This window comes from Ornithorhynchus anatinus, chromosome 4, assembly GCF_004115215.2.
Source record: "Ornithorhynchus anatinus isolate Pmale09 chromosome 4, mOrnAna1.pri.v4, whole genome shotgun sequence".
NCBI lineage: Eukaryota > Metazoa > Chordata > Mammalia > Monotremata > Ornithorhynchidae > Ornithorhynchus > Ornithorhynchus anatinus.
This window is the reverse complement of record NC_041731.1, coordinates 33,477,918-33,496,556: the sequence shown is the minus strand read 5'-3', so window position 1 is coordinate 33,496,556 and position 18,639 is coordinate 33,477,918. Positions and strand designations below refer to the sequence as shown.

Below are 18,639 nucleotides of genomic sequence, written 5' to 3'. Positions count from 1 at the left end.
TGATAAGAATGAGTGGCCGAATGAATGAATGATGATGATGAAGAATGAGTGGCCGGATGAATGAATGATGATGATGAAGAATGAGTGGTCGGATGAATGAATGATGATGATAAGAATGAGTGGCCGGATGAATGAGTGATGATGATAAGAATGAGTGGCCGAATGAATGAATGATGACGATGAAGAATGAGTGGCCGGATGAATGAATGATGATGAAGAATGAGTGGCCGGATGAATGAATGACGATGATGCAGAATGAGTGGCCGGATGAATGAATGACGATGATGCAGAATGAGTGGCCGGATGAATGAATGACGATGATAAGAATGAGTGGCCGGATGAATGAACGAGCGAATGAATGAAGGAAGGGAGGAAGGAAGGAAGGAATGAATGAATGAAGCCGGGCTTCGTGAGTCCGGTCCCGCGCGCGGGCCTCCTGGGGGCTGGGCCGCCGCAGCTCGCGCCTGCCCCCTGGCGCCCGCCCGGGGAGCGCCCTCCCTCCCTCCCTCCCTCCCACCCTGCCGGCCGGCCGCCGCCGCGCGTCCTCCTCCGGGCCTGCAGGGGGCGCTCCCCGCCCGGCGCCTCGTCTCGTTCGCCCCCGGCCCCCACGGGGAGGAAGAGCGGCCCACTTCCGGTGGGCGGCTGGAGCCGGGCGGGCGGGTGCTGGTGAGCTGGCTCGGCGGCGGGGTGGGCGGGAGCCCTGCACCCCCCCCCCCCCCCTCCCTCCCCCCGGGGTGTGCGTCCGTGCAAATGTCTCCGTGCAAACGTCTCTGTGCAGGTGGGGGTGGAGGGGGCCGGCCTGGACGCCCCAGGTTGAAGACGTCTGGTTTGCCGGGAGCATTTTGGTCCCCACCTGCAGCTTTAGCTCCCTGTCGGGAGCCCCCCCCCCCCCCCCCCCCCCCCCCCCCCGACCGTGCGGGCGAGAGATCTCTGGGGTCCCGGGGGACCCCGCTGCTTGCACCTCCCTCCCACCCCCGGCCTCAGCTCCCTGCAAGCCCCCCGTGGGCCCCAGCAGCCCTCGGCGGGGAGCGATGAGGACCCCCGTCGGGGTTCGTTCAGCGCTCCCTCCGTGCAGAGCGCTGGGGGAGATACGGGGGCGTCAGGCGGCCCCCTTCCCCCCCCCCCCCCGTGAGGCTCCCAGCTAAATCCCCATTTGACAGAGGAGGGGACCGGGGCCCGGGGAAGTGGCGGCAGCCGGGATTCGAACCCACCGCCTCGGACTCCCGAGCCCTCTCCGCCGAGCCACGCCGACGATGCCACGGGGGCGGGTGGTTTCGTTTTCTTCGGTGGTGTTGGGTAGGCGCTTCCCACTCGGCTGGGGTAGATGGGGGCTTAATCGGGATGGGCGCAGCCCCCGTTTCACAGAGGGGGAGTCAGAGGCCGCGGGTTCGAATCCCGCCTGCGCCACTCGGCGACCGGGGGGGGCGGGGGGCGAGCCGCTTCGCTGGGCCTCGCTGCCCTCAACGGAAAGAACGCGGGCTTGGAAGGCAGAGGTCCTGGGTTCAAATCCAGGCTCTGCCGCCCGTGTGACTGTGGGCGAGTCGCTTCGCTTCTCTGGGCCTCGGTCACCTCACCTGGAGAATGGGGATGAGGACTGGGAGCCTCCCGCGGGACCCCCCTGAGGGCCCTGCGTGTCCCCCAGCGCTTAACAGATACCGACGTTGTCGTCACCCTCCACCAGGCCGCGCCTCTGGTTTCCGATGAGGCCATTCTTCTCCCCGGGCCTCGGCCCACCCGCCTGCGAAATGGGTTGCCGCGTCCTTGGGAGACCCCGTGGCGGGCCCTGATCGAACCCGACGGACAAGAGCAGGGGAAGCCTCTGGGCTCCAAGCTCGCCGTGGCTCCGTGGAAAGAGCCCGGCCTTGGGAGTCGGAGGTCGTGAGTTCGAATCCCGGCTCGGCCACTTGTCAGCTGGGGGACTGTGGGCGAGTCACTTCCCTTCTCTGGGCCTCAGGGACCTCATCTGCAAAGTGGGGATGAAGCCCGGGAGCCCCGCGTGGGACCACCCGATTCCCCTGCGTCTCCCCCGGCGCTTAGAACAGTGCCCGGCACATCGTAAGCGCTTAACGGATACCAACATTATTATTATTACCAACTCCCGTCTCGTTCTTCTCTCTCAAGGGGCTCGGCTCTGATCGCCGAGTTGGACTCGCCGAGCGCACGGGACAGTGCTCCGCGCACGGGAAGCGCTCGGTAAAAACAAACGGGTGAACGCCCGGCACGCGGTAGGGGCTCGTGAATACGACTGCTTGACTTGTCATCTCTATATAGGGGGGTTATATCGTATAGAGCTGTAATTCTATTTATATGTCGAGAGTTATGTCGCATAGAGCCGTAATTCTACTTATATGTCGAGAGTTATGTCGCGTAGAGCCGTAATTCTATTTATAGGTCGAGAGTTATGTCGCGTAGAGCCGTAATTCTATTTATAGGTCGAGAGTTACGTCGCGTAGAGCCGTAATTCTATTTATAGGTCGAGAGTTATGTCGTGTAGAGCCGTAATTCTATTTATAGGTCGAGAGTTAGGTCGTATAGAGCCGTAATTCTATTTATGTCGAGAGTTAGGTCGTATAGAGCTGTAATTCTATTTATATATCGAGAGTTAGGTCGTATAGAGCTGTAATTCTATTTATATATCGAGAGAACGTATAGAGCTGTAATTCTATTTACATCGATGCCCGTTTACTCGTTTCGACGTCTGTCTCCCCCTTCCAGACCGACCGTGAGCCCGGCGCGGGCGGGAAATGTCTCTTCATCGCCGACCTGGACTTTCCAGGCGCTTAGTACGGGGCTCCGCACGCGGCGACGGCTCAGTAAATGCGCTCGAATGAACGAAGGGTTCTCCCTTTCTCTTTCCGGTTTCAGGAGGCAGCAGCAGCCAGGGGCCCCCCGCAACTGAGGAGAGGGTTCCCCGCGTCAGCTCCCGCTCGGCTGCCACGATGCCTTTTCTGCACGGCTTCCGCAGAATCATTTTCGAGTATCGGCCTTTGGTGGATGCCATTTTGGAAGCTCTAGGGATCCAAGATCCAGAGCGACAGGAAACCCTGGAGAGGTAACTCAGCTCTTTCCCAGGTCGACGCAGAGGAACGCTATAATGATGTTGGTATTTGTGAAGCGCCTACTACGTGCAGAGCACTGTCCTAAGCGCTGGGGTAGACGCAGGGGAGTCGGGTGGTCCCAACGTGGGGCTCACGGTCTTCGTCCCCATTTTACAGATGAGGGAACCGAGGCACGGAGAAGTGACTCGCCCACAGTCACCCAGCTGACAGGTGGCAGAGCTGGGATTTGAACTCACGAGTCCTGACTCCGAAGCCCGTGCACTTTCCACCGAGCCACGCTGCGCTGTTGGAGGGGGGTTGTCTAAACGAGGGGATCCTGGCCTCCGAGGCCCTTACGCCGGGCCGAGCGGTGGTGGGCGAGGCGTTCCCTCTCTCTGGTTTTCCTGTCTGGGGTCAAGGGGGTTTTGCTCGGTGCCTTCCCGGCGCCTTTCCCCGTCTTCTTTTGATGCGTTTGGGTTGCCCCCCTTCCCTCGGGCGCCAGCCTGGTCTGGATGAGCCCGGGGGTGGCGGAGATGAGCTCCGGCGGTTAGGGAACTGTGCCGACACCTCAGGGAGGTCATTTGGAGGCAGACCGCTGCGTCGTGTTGGGAGGCGGGATGAGAAGAATCCGCCGGGCCGTCCTTTCGCCTTAGAGCGGGGGGTGTCGGTCCGTTTTAGAAACCTCCCCCGGTGTTCTCCGTCTCCCCGAAGTATCGCGTCTTCCCAGGGCCCGTGCCCTTGCCCTCTGCCCCGCGTCTCCCCTCGTCCTCAGGAGACGGCAGAGCGCGAGGCACCGAGGAAGGCGGGCAGTCTATCCCCTGCTGCTTGCCGAGCTCCGCCGTGATATTTAGAGTACTTTAAAATAGCACCAGGCACCCAGAGGCTTTTGACCCCCCCCCCCCCCCGCCTCGAAAGGGGGGGGATCGTCGTCGGATGCGACGTGTTTACTTAGCCACGGTTTACGTATCCCCGTGATTTATTTGCACCGATGTCCGCGTCCCCCCTCTAAACTGTAAGGTCCTTGCGGGCGGGGGACGCGTCCGCCAACTCCGCTGCGTCGCGCTCGCCCAAGGACTCGGTAACAATGTCGGTATTTGTTGAGCGCTTACTATGTGCCGAGCCCTGTTCTAAGCGCTGGGGGAGAGACAGGGTAACCGGCTCGTCCCACGCGAGGCTCCCGGTCTCCGTCCCCGTCTTCCAGATGAGGGAACTGAGGCCCAGAGAAGTGACTTGCCCGCAGTCCCCCAGCTGCCAAGTGGCGGAGCGGGGATTCGAACCCGCGACCTCTGACTCCCAAGCCCGGGCTCGTCCCACCGAGCCACGGAACTCGGGCACTACGGCCAGGAACCCCAATTTTACTCGCGGTGAGCCGCATTAGAGCGTTCAGTCAACCGGTGGGGTCTCCCGAATGCCTAGCGTGCGTGAAGCGCGGTACCGAGCACCTGGGGGAATGCGGGAGAGTTAGAAACCACCACGTTCCCCGCCCTTAAGGAGCTTAGAGTCTAGCCGGGGAAACGGACATCAAAAGAAATTAGAGGTCAGGGAGGAGGAATAGAGTTTGAAAGTATGTACTCGAGTGCCGTGGGAGGACACGGAGAGGCTCAAGTAGAGGATACGGTAGTCGGGGGGAAACGGGATCGGGGAGAAGGCAGGATTTTAGAAGGGCATTGACGTCTGCGACGGGCTCTATCTCTTGCCGAACTGTCCGTTCCAAGCGCTCAGTCCAGTGCTCTGCACGTAGTAAGCGCTCAATAAATACTATTGAACGAATGGATGCGGAGGGGGAAAGAGTTCCGGGCAGGAGGGAGGATACGAGCCAGGGTCTGACCGGGAGAGAGATGAGACCGAGGCGCCTTAGGTAGGTCGGGATTAGGGGAGCGAAGTCCTCTAGGCTGTAAGTTTGTCGCGGACAGGGAACGGGGCTACCGACCGCGATAAACTGTACGCTCCCGAAGGAGCCGGAGGGTACCGGGCGCACGGTAGGGACTCGATAGATCGGCTGGCCCGATCTGATCGTGTGGAAGAGGGGCGAGGCGGGCGGCGAGAGCCGATCGAGCGCCTTAAAGCTGACGGGAGTTGACGCGGCGAGGGTCGGGAAGGCCGTCGGAGGTTTACGGTGAGCGGGGAGACGTACGTGAAACCGTTTAACCGCCGCGCGTTTAATGGGGGGGAGCACCGGGGCCCGGCCCTAGGTGGTCACCGGTCGGTCCCCTCCCGCCCCCCCCCAGCCCGCGTTACCCGGCCGAGGACGGCAGCCGGGTCCCGCTGCTCACCGAGCTCCTGCGGCGGGAAGCCCGGTCCCCCTTCTACAAAGAGGGGGTGAGCTACGCCCTGCTGAAGATGGCCGAGCTCGGGCTGGCCCACGCCGCCGACCACCTCCTGCGCAACGGGGCCGACCTCAACTTCGAAGGTGAGCCGGCGGGCCGTTTCGTTAGTGCCGGACGGACGAGAGAGCGGAGGAGCCGCTCCGGGGATGAATCCCAGGCGGGGGTGTCAAAGGGTCAGCCCAGCCTGGCTTGCGGAGGCAGGGATGAGGTGAGGGAGGGAGCCGGGCGGGGGGGGGTGGGCAGAGGTGACGGATCCCCGGGTAGGGCCGCTGAAGCAGCTGGGGATCTGCAGCTCCCCCCGTGTCCGACGGGGCGCGGGTGCCGCCTCCCCACCCCCGCCGCCCCCCGCCCGGTCCCAGGCGGCTCTTCGGGTGTCTCGGGCTCAGAGCCGCTCTTCCCGGAGAAACGCCCGCTGGGAGCCGGCCCCTCGTTAGGAGTCGGGAAGCCCGAGGGGCAGGGCCGGGGGTACGAGGGGCCCGGAGGGGTTTTCTTCCCCGGCTGCTTGACCCGTCGGGTAGCCGGAGGAGGAGGAGGAGGAGGAGGAGGTCCGCCCGGAGCCGGACCCCGTCGCCTGCCCGGCTCGCCGTCTCCGTTGCCGCATTCTGCCCGCTCTGCCGGGAGGCCCGCCGTGGGAGAGCTCCGTGGCGGGTAGGGCGGCCTGGGGGTGGCCCGGGCCGTCTCCGACCCCCGCTTTCTCTGCGCCCTCAGACCCGGTGACCTACTACACCGCCCTGCACATCGCCGTCCTCCGCAACCAGCCCGACATGGTGGAGCTGCTGGTGCGCCACGGGGCCGACATCAACCGCAGAGACCGGGTGAGCCCGCGGGCCCCGAGCCCCGCGGGTCTGTGGCCCGGCAGAGGGGGAAGCTCGGCTAGGGGCGGGCGTCCCACGCGGGCAGTCGGTCGGGCCGGGGGCCGCCGGACCTACGGCGGGTAGCGGCTCCGGAGCGGACGACGGCCCTCTGCGGCGTTCCCCCTCTACTCCCGTCTCCTCGCCGGGCCGGGTCGGACCCGGAGGGTCCCGCGCCCGGTGGGTCGGCCCAGCCGAGCTGTGCCGTGTCGTCTCCCCGCAGATCCACGAAAGCAGCCCCCTGGACCTGGCCGGCGAGGAACCCGAGAGGCTGCCCTGCCTGCGGCGCCTGCTGGAGCTCGGGGCTGACGTCAACGCCGCCGACAAGCACGGTGAGCGGCTCCCCGGGGCCCCGGCTCCCCGCTTCCGCGCGGGGGGACGCTCCGGTCCGTGCCGGGAGCCGGGACCGGGACCGTCCGCTAGCTTCCCACCCCCTACGCCTTTCACTCCCCCCTTCTCGTCCTCGGCTCACCGGGCGCCGGGTCGGCGCCCGCCTCCCCCGGGCTCTGACGGGGAACACCCGGAGCCCCGGTTTCGCTCGGAGGAGGTGACCCCGAGCACCCCGGGCCGAGCCGGGGCAGTCTCTCCCGACCCCCCCACCCACCCCGCCGGGATCGGGAGGAGTCTCGGTAGCCATCCTCCGCTCGCCCCTTCAGGAAAGACCGCCCTCCTGCACGCGCTGGCCAGTAGCGACGGGGTCCAGATCCACAACACGGAGAACATCCGGCTCCTCCTGGAAGGAGGTGAGGGGGGCGAGCCGGGCGGCCCGGCCGGCCGAGACCCTCGGGGCCCCCGACGGGAGTCGGCGGGGCGGGGGGGGGGGGGGGGGGGGGGGCGTTCCGACCGGAGCCGCCCGACCGCCTCCCTCTCCCCGTCCCAGGCGCGGACGTGAAGGCCGCCACCAAAGACGGCGACACGGTCTTCACCTGCATCATCTTCCTGCTGGGCGAGACGGTGGGAGGGGACAAGGAGGAGGCCCGCATGATCAACCGCTTCTGCTTCCGGGTGACCCAGCTGCTCCTGGCCCACGGGGCCGACCCCAGCGAGTGTCCGTCCCACGAGTCCCTCACCCACATCTGCCTCAAGAGCTTCAAGCTGCACTTCGGGCTCCTGCGCTTCCTGCTGGAGTCCGGGGCCTCCTACGACTGCTCCCTCCACGGCCCGTCCTGCTGGTCCGGCTTCCACGTCGTCTTCGACAGACTCTGCTCTCACCCCCGCCCCGAGGACGGCGGCCCCCCGGACCTCCTGCGGAAAGCGGAGACCGTGGTGGAGCTCATGGTGGCCAGCTCGCAGAGGGTCAGGCTGCCCCCCAACTTCGAGGTCAGCCCCGCCGGCCGCCACTCGGAGAAGATCGAGGCCCTGCACCGCTCCCTAAAGCAGCTGGAGTTCCGCCCCCAGCCCCTCGGCCACCTCTGCCGCGTGCTCATCCGCCAGCGGCTGCGGCCGTGGCCCGTGGACGCCAAGGTCAAGGCCCTGCCCCTCCCGGACCGGCTGAAGTGGTACCTCCTCATCGAGCACGGCGACCGAGACGTCTGATTCGGCCCGGGGCGAACCCCCCGCCCCGGCCGTCCGGCGGCGCGAGGGCCCGTCTCGTCCGCGGGCCGTCGGCCTGGACCGGGCCTGCCTCGGACTCCCGGGAAGGGGCGGGTAAACTGACTCCGCCCGCGGGCGCGGGAGGGCCGGGGGTTCGGACTGTGCGTGAAAACACCACGTTGCGGGGGTGGGGGAGAACGCCACAAGCCTCCCCTCCCGCTTTTCTCTAAGCAGAAGGTCCGGGAATCAGTTTGCATCTCTTCTAACGGCGATTATAAAGAAAAGCTGTTCTGCCGGCGTTAAGCTGAGGGGGTGTGGGGGCCAGCGCCCTCTTAGAAAGCCTCCGGCCAAGCCGGCGGCGTGCGGTGTAGAGAACCGTCGGGAGAGCAATCGTGATCGATCCTCCGCCTCCCCCCCCCCCCCCCCCCCACCGATTTTAAAGCGACGCCGAATGAACCAACGGTCCAATCACGTGTGTGTAAAGCATTGGTGTTCTGAATAAGTCGGAGCCATTAAATCGGGTCTTTTCTCAGTTAAACGGGGTCGTTTCTCAGTTAAAGGGGGCCGCGGCAGGGGCGGGGAGCGAAGAGGGTGTCCTCGGCCCGACAGGAGACCGCCTACCCCTTCACGGGACCCGATAAACTCCACTCGGGTGGGGGAGCTCACGTGAATTCGCTTTTTATTTCCGAGGGGACGGCGGTAAAGGCACAGAGAGCGGGGAGACCGACAGGCCGCCGGGTCTCCCTCGCCCCCGTCGGGGGGGGGGGGGGGGGGGGGGGCCTGAGCCGCTCCTTGGGGAGGCCGAGAGCTCCAGCCCCCTCGGGCTCTGGCCGCGCAGCCCCCGGAGCTGGGAAAGGGCGAGGTGCGAGTCCCCCTCCCGGGATCACGGCAGCCTAGGCGGGGGTTTTCTGTTTCGCTTTTTTAAAACCCCGGGAGAGAGCCCGCGGATCCGCGGAGCCGGCTCGGCTCTCCGCCGCCCGGGCGGCGAGAGGGGGGCGGCCCCCCGCCCCGGCTCCCCGGCCCCGTCGTACCTAGCCGGTCCGTCGGGTCCTCTCCCCCCCCGGGCGGGGCCTCATCTCAGGGCGAAGCTGTAGACGTGGTAGATCTCGTCGGGGAAGTTCTCCTGCCGCTCCTCGGCCAGGAGGTCGAGGCCCGCCAGGCGGACGATCCCGCGCACCACCTCCAGGTCCCGGCACACGCTGCTGTCCACGTCGTCCATGATCACGCCCTCCTGGGCCATGTTGTCTTTGATGACGACGATGCCGTTGGGCCTCAGGCCCAGCTTGCACCGCCGCAGGAAGTCGGCCAGGTGCTCGTCCGTCAGGTGACCTGGAGGGGGGGACGAGACGGGGTTCGGGTTCCGCCGCGGGCGGGTTCCTCCGTCTTCGGCCCCTCCGGGTCGCCGGGGGAGGGGGTGGGGGGAGGCGGGGACCCGACCGTGGGGGGGGGGGGACCCCGCCGCCGTCTCCCAACCCGGGGTCAGGACCGGGCCCGGAAGGCGACGGCGAACGAGCGAAGAACCGCGCGACTGCCGGGGCGGATCCCCCGTTGGGCAGAGGGAGGACTGGAGCCGCCCCGGCCCCGGAGGCGATAAAGAATCCAGCGGGGGGGGGCCGGAGAAGCCGGAGGCGACTCCGGCCTCCGGCTCCGGAGGGAGACCGTTAGCCCGTCCCGCGGGGAAGGCGTCACGGCCTACCCTCCCGCGTGCTCGATAAATACCATCGCCGGAAAAGGCCGCTCGGGGGGAGGAGGGAGGCCAAACGAGGGAACGGGAGCAGGGACCTCACCTATCACCCACTGGATCCAGATGACATCGTACGAGTTAGGCTCGGGGCTGAAGTCCTGCAGGCCACAGCAGAAATAGTTCCTTACCCGCTTGCCCTCCTCTCCCAAATAGGTCTTGGCCTTAGTCAGAAAATCCTCCGTCACATCCACCATGTCCACCATTTCGAATAAGGGTAAGAGCAGCCGCTTGGTGATGCGCCCGATCCCGGCCCCGCAGTCCAAAGCGCAGGTGGTTCCCGTTCGGTTCGGGCCCTCCTGAAAGGCAGAGACGGGGGCGCGGATCGGCGCCGGGGACCCCGGCGGGCCCGGGCCGCCCCAGAGGGACCGAATCGCTCCCCCTCGGGCTCGGATTCGGATCCGGGGCCGGGCTACCGGCGCCGGTGGGGGAGCGGGAGGTGGGGAAAGCTTCCCTCGGGGGTGTTTCGCCGGATAAATCCCCCTCTGGACCGTGAGCTCACTGTAGGCGGGGAACGTGTCCTGCCCGTTGCCGCACTGTGCTCTCCCGAGCCCTTGCTACGGTCCCGGGCACACAGCAAGCGCTCGATAAATACGATCCGATCGATTCCGGCATCCGTTACGCGCTCACTACGTGCCAGGCACCGTACTGAGCGCCGGGGCGGATTCAAGCAGATGGGGGCCGCACCCGGTCCCCGTCCCACGTGGGACTCGCTAGTCTCGATCCCCATTTTCCGGATGAGGGACCCGAGGCCCTACGGCGGACAGGTGGCGGAGCTGGGATCCGAACCCGTGACCTTCCGACTCCCAGGCCCGCGCTCTACCCACACCACCACCTTGCCTGAACGAACGAACGGATCTGTGCCGGGGTCTCATCTTACAGAGAAGCGGCGGGGCTCGGCGGCGGGAGCCCGGGCTTGGGAGCCCGAGGCCGTGGGTCCGAATCGCCGCTCGGCCACCCCCCGTCGGCCGCGTGACCGTGTCGCTTCGCCTCTCTGTGCCTCGGTGACCTCATCCGGAAAATGGGGTGGAAGACCGTGAGCCTCACGGGGGATCGCCCGATGACTCCGTCTCTCCCCCGGCGCTGAGAACGGTGCTCCGCACATAGGGAGCGCTCGACCAGTGCCGCCGACGTCGTCATCTGTGGGTACGCCCGACCTACCGCGCGAAAACGTACAAGTCTTCGCCGTGCCTCGGTGTCTCCCTTCTGTCAAAGGCCATCAGTGGCGACCCACCTCCTACACCGGGCCCGCGGGGAGCGTTTCTTCGGGGCCGTCTAAGCGGCAGATGGCTCCGGTGGGGGGGGGGGGGAACGCGGCGAGCGTCTTGAGCGGACGGCCCGCCGGCGGAGCCCCGGCCCCCCGGGCCCCCCCCCCCCGGGCCCCGCCTACCCTCAGGAACCGCTGCAGGAACTTCTTGGAGCTGTTGATGTCGATGCTGGAGATGTGGCCGTACCCCCCCAGCATGCCGTCCACCGTGGGCGGGACGTCCTTCCAGTACTTCTCCGCCTTGGTGTAGAACTGGGCCTCGTCTTCCACCACCGCGCTGGTCATGCTGGCCCCGGGGCGCGCGGGGGCCCGGGGACGCCTCGCCTCCTGCCCGGCGGGGAGAAGAAAGGCGGCACCGGTGGGAACCGCGACCGTCCGGAGGCCCCGCGGTCGCCCCGCGGCTCGCTACGGGCGGGAAACGTGCCCGCTAAATCTCTTTTATCGTCCTCTCCCCGGCGCTCGGGACTGCGCTCCGCACGCAGTAAGCGCTCAATGAACACCACCGATCGATCATCCGGCTCCCTCACCCCTGTCGGTCGGCGATCCACGCGGGAAGGGGGGTGAGGAAGGCAGTCGCCCACGTTCCCCCTTAACCAGGGCCACGGGGCAGGCAGGAGGCTCAGCTTCCCAACATTAATAATTATGACCGTTTATTGAGCCCTTATTCTACCTTGTAGACTGTTCATTCTATTCAACAGTATTTATTGAGCGCTTACTACGTGCAGAGCACTAACATTAATAATTATGACCGTTTACTGAGCCCTCATTCTACCTTGTAGACTATTCATTCTATTCAACGGTATTTACTGAGCGCTTACTACGTGCAGGGCACCGGACTGAGCGCTTGGAACGGACAACTCGGCAACGGAGGGAGACGCTCGCCGCCCCATTCTTCGATTGTATTTATTGAGCGCTTGCTGCGTGCAGGGCACCGGACTGAGCGCTTGGAACGGACAACTCGGCGCCGGAGAGAGACCGTCCCTGCCCCTTAACGGGCTCGCCGTCTAAACGGGGGCGACGGACGGCAGAGCGGAACGGAACGGAACGAAATAAGACGACATCTTCGAGATGCATAGAATCGAGGAGACGTACACCTCATTAACAAAATGAATAGGGTGATAAATAATATACACAAACACGTACAGTGCCGAGGGGAAGGGGCAAGAGCAGAGGGTGGGAGGGAGGGGAGGAGGAGCAGGGGGGAAGGGGGGGCTCAGTCTGGGAAGGCCTCCCGGAGGAGGTGACCTCTCACGGGGCAGATAAAAATAAATCAGATCACACAGTCCCACGCAGAGCTCGCATCCCAAGAGGGAGGGGGGAAGCAGGTATTCCTTCCCCCTTTGACGGATGAGAAGCGGCTTGGCTCGGTGGAAAGAGCCCGGGCTTGGGAGGCAGAGGTCATGGGTTCGAATCCCCGCTCTGCCACCCGTCGGCCGGGTGACCGTGGGCGACTCGCTTCACTTCCCTGGGCCTCCTTTCCCTCATCTGTAAAACGGGGATGAAGACCGTGAGCCTCCCGTGGGACCCCCCCCCCCCCCGATGACCCCGTATCTCCCCCGGCGCTGAGGACGGTGCTCTGCACGTAGTCGGCGCTTAACGGATACCGACATCATTCTTATCCCGAGGAGACCGAGGCTCGGAGAGGTCCAGCGGCTCGCCTGGGGGGGGGGTCGCAGGGCGGGCCAACGAAAGAGCAGGGACTCGAGTCCGCGACGCCCTTCTGGGTCACCCCGCCTCGCCCCCCCCCCCCCCCCCCGTCCCCCCCCTCGCCGGCCCGCGCCGGTTTCCGCGGCGGGCGAGGCCGGCGGGAGCGGCGTCACGGGACGGGGCCCGGCCCCGGGAGCCGGAAGGTCACGGGTCCCCACCCCGGCTCCACCCGCCCGTCCGCCGGGTCGCCCCGAGCAGCTCGGTCGCCTCGTCCGCAAAACGGGGCTCGAGACCGCGAGCCCCACGGGGGACCCGGGGCTTAGCGGCGGCGCCCGGCACGTAACGGTAACGTTGCTATCTGTTGAGCGCCTACTCTGTGCGGAGCGCCGTCCTCAGCGCCGGTGGGGGGGGGGGGGGGGTCCCGCGGGAGGCTCCCGGTTAATCCCCGTTTTCCAGATGGGGTCACCGAGGCCCACGGAAGCGAAGTGACTCGCCCCCAGCTGACAGGCGGCGGAGCCGGGATTCGAACCGACGACCTCTCGACTCCAAAGCCCGGGCTCTTCCGTGGTAAGCGCGTAACGGACACCCTCGTCGTCAGCGATGACGTCGGTATCCGTTCGGCGCTTCCGACGTGCCGAGCACCGCTCTGAGCGCCGGGGGAGACGCGGGGGTCGTCGGGTGGTCCCACGTGGGGCTCCCGGTCTCCGTCCCCATTGTCCGGACGAGGTCACCGAGGCCCAGGGAAGCGACCCGCCCGCGGTCACCGCGGCTGACCGGGGGGGGGGCGGGGCCGGGATTCGAACCCATGACCCCCGACTCCCAAGCCCGGGCTCTTTCCACTGCAGTTTGACTCAAACTGCACTCGTGCCCACACTCCTCTCAGCCTCAAGAAGAAAGGCCTGAACCCTGGCGTCGAGGCAATCGGCTCCATCCCCTCCCTCTTCTCCCCCAGCACCCCAGTTCACACGCCTCGTTCCTCTCCCGCCCGCCTCTCCGCGGCGCCTCGTCCTCCCCCCTCTTGCTCCTGACTCCTTATTCGCGCCCTCCCTCCTTGCTAGCCTCCCCTCAGAGGACCCCCCCCCCCCCGCTCTCTCCAGAGTCCATCCGGAAAAATCACCCCTCCTTCGGGAGGCCTTCCTCGCTTTACCTCTCCTCTCCCCGCTCCTGCCCGCACACTGCCCTTTCAGCATCGCCTGACCACCGGGATGCTCGCTGTAGCCCTTGAGGTACATAACCGCTGATTTTATTTGGGAAATAATCATCACGTCGGTATTTGGTAGGCGCTTACTACGTGCCGGGCACCGTCCTAAGCGCCGGGGGGGGGGGACGGGGACGCAGGGTCATCAGGTGGTCCCACGTGGGGCTCACACCTCATCCTGGGTCAATGGTGGGTATCTCTTCCCCATGAGATTCGCGTGATTTTGAAGGCCGGGAATCCCACCTATTATTTTAAAGACCGTCGATGGGCAGGGACCCTCTCTCTCTGTTGCCCGTTCGGCCGTTCCAAGCGCTCAGTCCAGTGCTCTGCACATGGTAAGCGCTCAATAAATACTACTGAAGGAATGAATCCTTCCAAACACTTAGCACAGTGTTCCGCACCCACCAGGTATTCAGTAAACACTACTGTTTTAAATGGTATCCGTTCATTCAGTAGTACTTCTGGAGCGCTTACTATGTGCAGGGCACTGGACTGAGCGCTCGGAACGGACAGTTTGGCCACAGAGAGAGACCGTCCCTGCCCGCCGATGGGCTTACGGTCTAATCGGGGGAGACGGCCGGACAAAAACCATAGCAGTCAATATTTGCTGAGCGCTTACTCGTTCATTCGGTGGTATTTATCGAGCGCTTACCATGTGCAGAACACTGTACTAAGCGCTTGGAATGGACTTAGTACGTGTCAAGGACTGTTTTAAGCCCCGGGGCCGATACAAATCAATCGATCCGGGCGGTCGCGGTCGCACCCGCGAAGAGGAGCGGCCCGGCTGGCTAGGGCACGGGCCTGGGAGTCGGAAGGCCCTGGGTTCTAATCCCCGCTCTGCCGTTCCGGGTGACCTGGGGCATATCACGTCACTCCCCTGGTGCCTCACCTCCCTCATCTGTAAAATGGGGATTAAATCCTACTCCCACCTAGACTGTGAGCCCCGTAAGGGATGCGGACTGTCCCCAACCTGATTGGCTTGTGTTTTCCCCAGCGCTTAATACAGTAATACTAATGACGACGGCATTTGTTAAGCGCTTACTATGTGCCGAGCGCCGTCCGAAGCGCTGGGGGAAATACGAGGTAATCGGGTCGTCCCCCGTGGGGCTCCCCCCCTCATCCCCATTTTACAGATGGGGTCACCGAGGCCCAGAGAAGTGCAGTGACTGGCCCCAAGTCACCCGGCTGACAAGGGGCGGAGCCGGGATTAGAACCCGCCACCCCTGCCTCCCAAGCCCGGGCTCTTTCTCCCGAGCCACGCTGCTTCTCCAACAGCGCCTGGCACCTATTATGTGCTTGATACTATTTTTTTGGGGGGGGGGGGGGGGGGTAAAAAAAAAAGACGACTCTGCTGCTTGCTGTTGGCGATCCGCGGTTAACTGTTTTGCGGGAGTGGAGCGGGGTCTGATCTGTTCTGCTTAACCCAGTGCCTCGCGCACGGTAGGCACGGTACGGATACCGTAACCAACTGAGGGCCGGGATGAATCCTGACGGAAAAGGGGGGCACGCGTGGCTCAGGAGGGGGCGGGGGGGACAGCGTCACCTCAATACCCTTTAGAGGTCGACGGTCCCGGCCGGAAGGAAATCAGTAAATAGTTCCGGAACGGGGGGGGGTGGGGGAGGGGGGGGGATAGTAACGATCACGTTGGTATTCGTCAAGCGCTTACTACGGGCCGAGCACCGTTCTAAGCCCCGGGGGAGATACGGGGGAATCGGGGGGTGTCCCCCGTGTCCCCCCCCCGTGAGGCTCCCAGTTCATCCCCGTTTTCCAGATGAGGTGACCCGAGGCCCAGAGGAAGGGAAGTGACTCGCCCGCGGTCACGCAGCCGACGAGCGGCAGGGCCGGGAGTCGAACCCGCCGCCTCCGACTCCCAAGCCCGGGCTCTTTCCACGGAGCCGCGCCGCCGTGAGTCGGCTCACTGCGCGCGCTCGGCACGGCGCCTGGCCCACGGCAGGCGCTCGGCAAATGCCGGGGCGATTAATTATCATTACGATTAAGACGGCGGGTCAGAAAGGACGGGAAAGACAGGCTCTCCCCTACATCACCTCCCGGATTCAACGGGCCGCCCCGGAACCACGTGCACGAGCTGGTGCTTTCCGCTTGCCCGAGATTCTGTCCTGTCCTCCCTACTCCTAGGAAAGAGCCCGGGCTTGGGAGTCAGAGGTCGTGGGTTCGAATCCCCGCTCCGCCCCTTGTCAGCCGGGTGACCGTGGGCAAGTCACTTCTCTGGGCCTCAGTTCCCTCCTCTGGAAAAGGGGGATGAAGACTGGGAGCCCCACGTGGGGCCACCTGATGACCCTGTAGTCTCCCCCGGCGCTTAGAACGGTGCTCTGCACCGAGTAAGCGCTTAACAAATGCCAACATTATTATTATTATTCTTCTCTGGGCCTCAGTTCCCTCATCTGTAAAAGAAGGATGAAGAGTATGAGCCCCACGTGGGACCCCCTGAGTCCCCTGTCTCTCCCCCAGGGCTTAGAACAGTGCTCTGCACAGAGTAAGCGCTTAACGAATACCAACATGATTATTATCGCTTCACTTCTCTCAGTGCCTCAGTTCCCTCCTCTGTAAAATGGGGATGAAGACCGGGAGCCTCACGTGGGACAACCTGATTCCCCCGTCTCTCCCCCAGCGCTTAGAACAGTGCTCTGCACCTAGGAAGCGCTTAACAAATACCAACATGATTACTATTATTATTCAGGGCCTCAGTTCCCTCATCTGTAAAATAGGGATGAAGCCTGGGAGCCCCACGTGGGGCCACCTGAGTCCCCTCCATCTCCCCCAGTGCTTGGCACATATTAAGCGCTTAATACCAACATGATTGTTATTATTCTGCGCCTCCGTGACCTCATCTGTCAAATGGGGATGAAGCCTGGGAGCCTCCCGTGGGACCCCCCGAGTCCCCTGTGTCTCCCCCAGCGTTTAGGACAGTGCTTGGCACAGAGTAAGCGCTTAATACCAACATGGTTATTATTATTCTGGGCCTCAGTGACCTCATCTGTCAAATGGGGACGAAGCCTGGGAGCCCCCCGTGGGACCCCCTGAGGACCCTGTGTCTCCCCCAGCGCTTAGGACAGTGCTTGGCACAGAGTAAGCGCTTAATACCAACATGATTATTATTATTCTGGGCCTCAGTGACCTCATCTGTCAAATGGGGACGAAGCCTGGGAGCCTCCCGTGGGACCCCCCGAGTCTCCCCCAGCGCTTAGGACAGTGCTTGGCACAGGGCAAGCGCTTAACACCCTCATTATCATTATTATTATTCTGGGCCTCAGTGACCTCACCTGTCAAATGGGGACGGAGCCTGGGAGCCCCCCCGTGGGCCCACCTGATGACCCCCGCGTCCGCCCCAGCGCTTAGCCCAGTGCCCTGCGCAGGGTGGGCGCTTAACAACTGCCAACAGGATGCTGACGAACTGTCACCAGCGACAGCGACCGGAGACAGAGACACGGTAGGGGAGCCGCGTGGCTCAGTGGAAGGAGCCCGGGCTGGGGAGTCACAGCTCATGGGTTCGAATCCCGGCTCTGCCCCTTGTCAGCTGGGTGACCGGGGGCAAGTCGCTTCACTTCTCTGGGCCTCAGTGACCTCCTCTGGCAAATGGGGATGAAGACTGGGAGCCTCACGTGGGACGACCCGATTCCCCTGGGTCTCCCCCAGCGCTTAGAACGGGGCTCGGCACAGAGTCAGCGCTGAACAAATACCAACATTATGATTATCCGACGGGGCGCTAACACTGCGCGGGGCGTTGCGGGGAGGGGCCGGGGTCGGGCTCTTCCCAGAAGCCCCCGGGGTGGGGGTGGGGGGGGGGAGTCACGTGACAGGACCAACGGTGGTTTCTAACGTCTGGTGGGGGGAGGGGCGCAGGCCGAGGGTCCCCGGAGGCCTCCCCCGCCCCCCGCCCGTGCGGCCCGGCCGCCTCACTCACCTCACACGACGGCCGGAGGGGCGGAGGGGGGGGCGGCGGCCGCCTCGGGGGGCCACGGCAGCCCACGGCGGCTCCAGCCGCGCCGCCGAACCCGCTACGTCACTTCCGCCCGGGGGGGGGAGAGGATGAAGGGGAGATGAGTCCGCCCTCCCCGTGTTTCCTCCGATCGGAGGCCCCGCCCCCAGAGGCTTCCTCCAATCAGAGGCCCCGCCCTCCAGGAGGCCCCGCCCCCAGAGGCTTCCTCCAATCAGAGGCCCCGCCCTCCGGGAGGCCCCGCCCCCCGGAGGCTTCCTCCAATCAGAGATCCCGCTCTTCAGGAGGCCCCGCCCCCGGATGCTTCCTCCAATCAGAGGCCCCGCCCTTCGGTAGGCCCCGCCCCCAGAGGCTTCCCCCAATCGGTGGTCGCGCCCCCGGAGGCCCCGCCCCCCAGTTGCTTCCCCCAATCGGAGACCGGGCCCTCCAGGAGGCTCCGCCCCCCAGAGGCCGCGCCCCCAGAGGCCCCGCCCCTAGTCACTTTCCCCAATCGGAGGCCGGGCCCTCCAGGAGGCCCCGCCCCCCAGATGCTCTCCGCAATCGGAGGCCACGCCCTCCACGAGGCCCCGCCCCCGGTTGCTTCCCGTAGTGGAAGGCCCCGCCCCCCCAGATGCTTCCTTCCACACAGAGGCCCCGCCCCTCTGGAGGTCCCGCCCCCAAATGCTTCCTCCAATCAGAGGTCCCGCTCTTCAGGAGGCCCCGCCCCCCAGATGCTCCCTCCAATCGGAGGCCGCGCCCCGGGAGGCCCCGCCCCCCAGTTGCTTCCTCCATCAGAGGCCCCGCCCTTCGGGAGGCCCCTCCCCCAGGTGCTTCCTCCAATCAGAGATCCCGCTCTTCAGGAGGCCCCGCCCCCAGATGCTTCCTCCAATCAGAGGCCCCGCCCTTCGGTAGGCCCCGCCCCCCAGATGCTTCCCCCAATAATAATGTTGGTATTTGTTCATTCATTCATTCATTCATTCATTCATTCATTCAATAGTATTTATTGAGCACTTACTATAATAATAATAATAATAATGTTGGTATTTGTTAAGCGCTTACTATGTGCCGAGCACTGTTCTAAGCGCTGGGGTAGACACAGGGG

General features: G+C 64.7%; 2 protein-coding genes across 4 annotated transcripts; one reads left to right on the top strand and one right to left on the bottom strand.

Moving 5' to 3' along the window:
- Nucleotides 1–635: 635 nt before the first annotated feature.
- ASB6 (ankyrin repeat and SOCS box containing 6) lies at nt 636–8,287 on the top strand. Of its 2 annotated transcripts, none has more exons than XM_029062623.2 (8): nt 636–666; nt 2,122–2,193; nt 2,866–3,052; nt 5,267–5,448; nt 6,074–6,180; nt 6,440–6,548; nt 6,873–6,959; nt 7,097–8,287. In XM_029062623.2, exons 3-8 carry the CDS (start codon nt 2,940–2,942, stop codon nt 7,750–7,752), a joined length of 1,254 nt encoding a protein of 417 aa, XP_028918456.1. In that variant the 5' UTR covers nt 636–666; nt 2,122–2,193; nt 2,866–2,939; the 3' UTR covers nt 7,753–8,287. The 2 variants fall into 2 exon arrangements, with proteins under 2 accessions (XP_028918456.1, XP_028918455.1); XM_029062622.2 differs by having other exon boundaries at nt 2,122–2,225.
- Nucleotides 7,138–17,562, bottom strand: NTMT1 (N-terminal Xaa-Pro-Lys N-methyltransferase 1). Of its 2 annotated transcripts, XM_029062626.2 has the most exons (5): nt 17,526–17,562; nt 10,881–11,084; nt 9,537–9,789; nt 8,781–9,078; nt 7,138–7,461 (listed from the first exon to the last, which is right to left on the bottom strand). In XM_029062626.2, exons 2-4 carry the CDS (start codon nt 11,040–11,042, stop codon nt 8,822–8,824), a joined length of 672 nt encoding a protein of 223 aa, XP_028918459.1. In that variant the 5' UTR covers nt 11,043–11,084; nt 17,526–17,562; the 3' UTR covers nt 7,138–7,461; nt 8,781–8,821. The 2 variants fall into 2 exon arrangements, with proteins under 2 accessions (XP_028918459.1, XP_028918458.1); XM_029062625.2 differs by lacking the exon at nt 7,138–7,461 and having other exon boundaries at nt 8,412–9,078.
- Between the last annotated feature and the right edge of the window lie 1,077 nt (nt 17,563–18,639).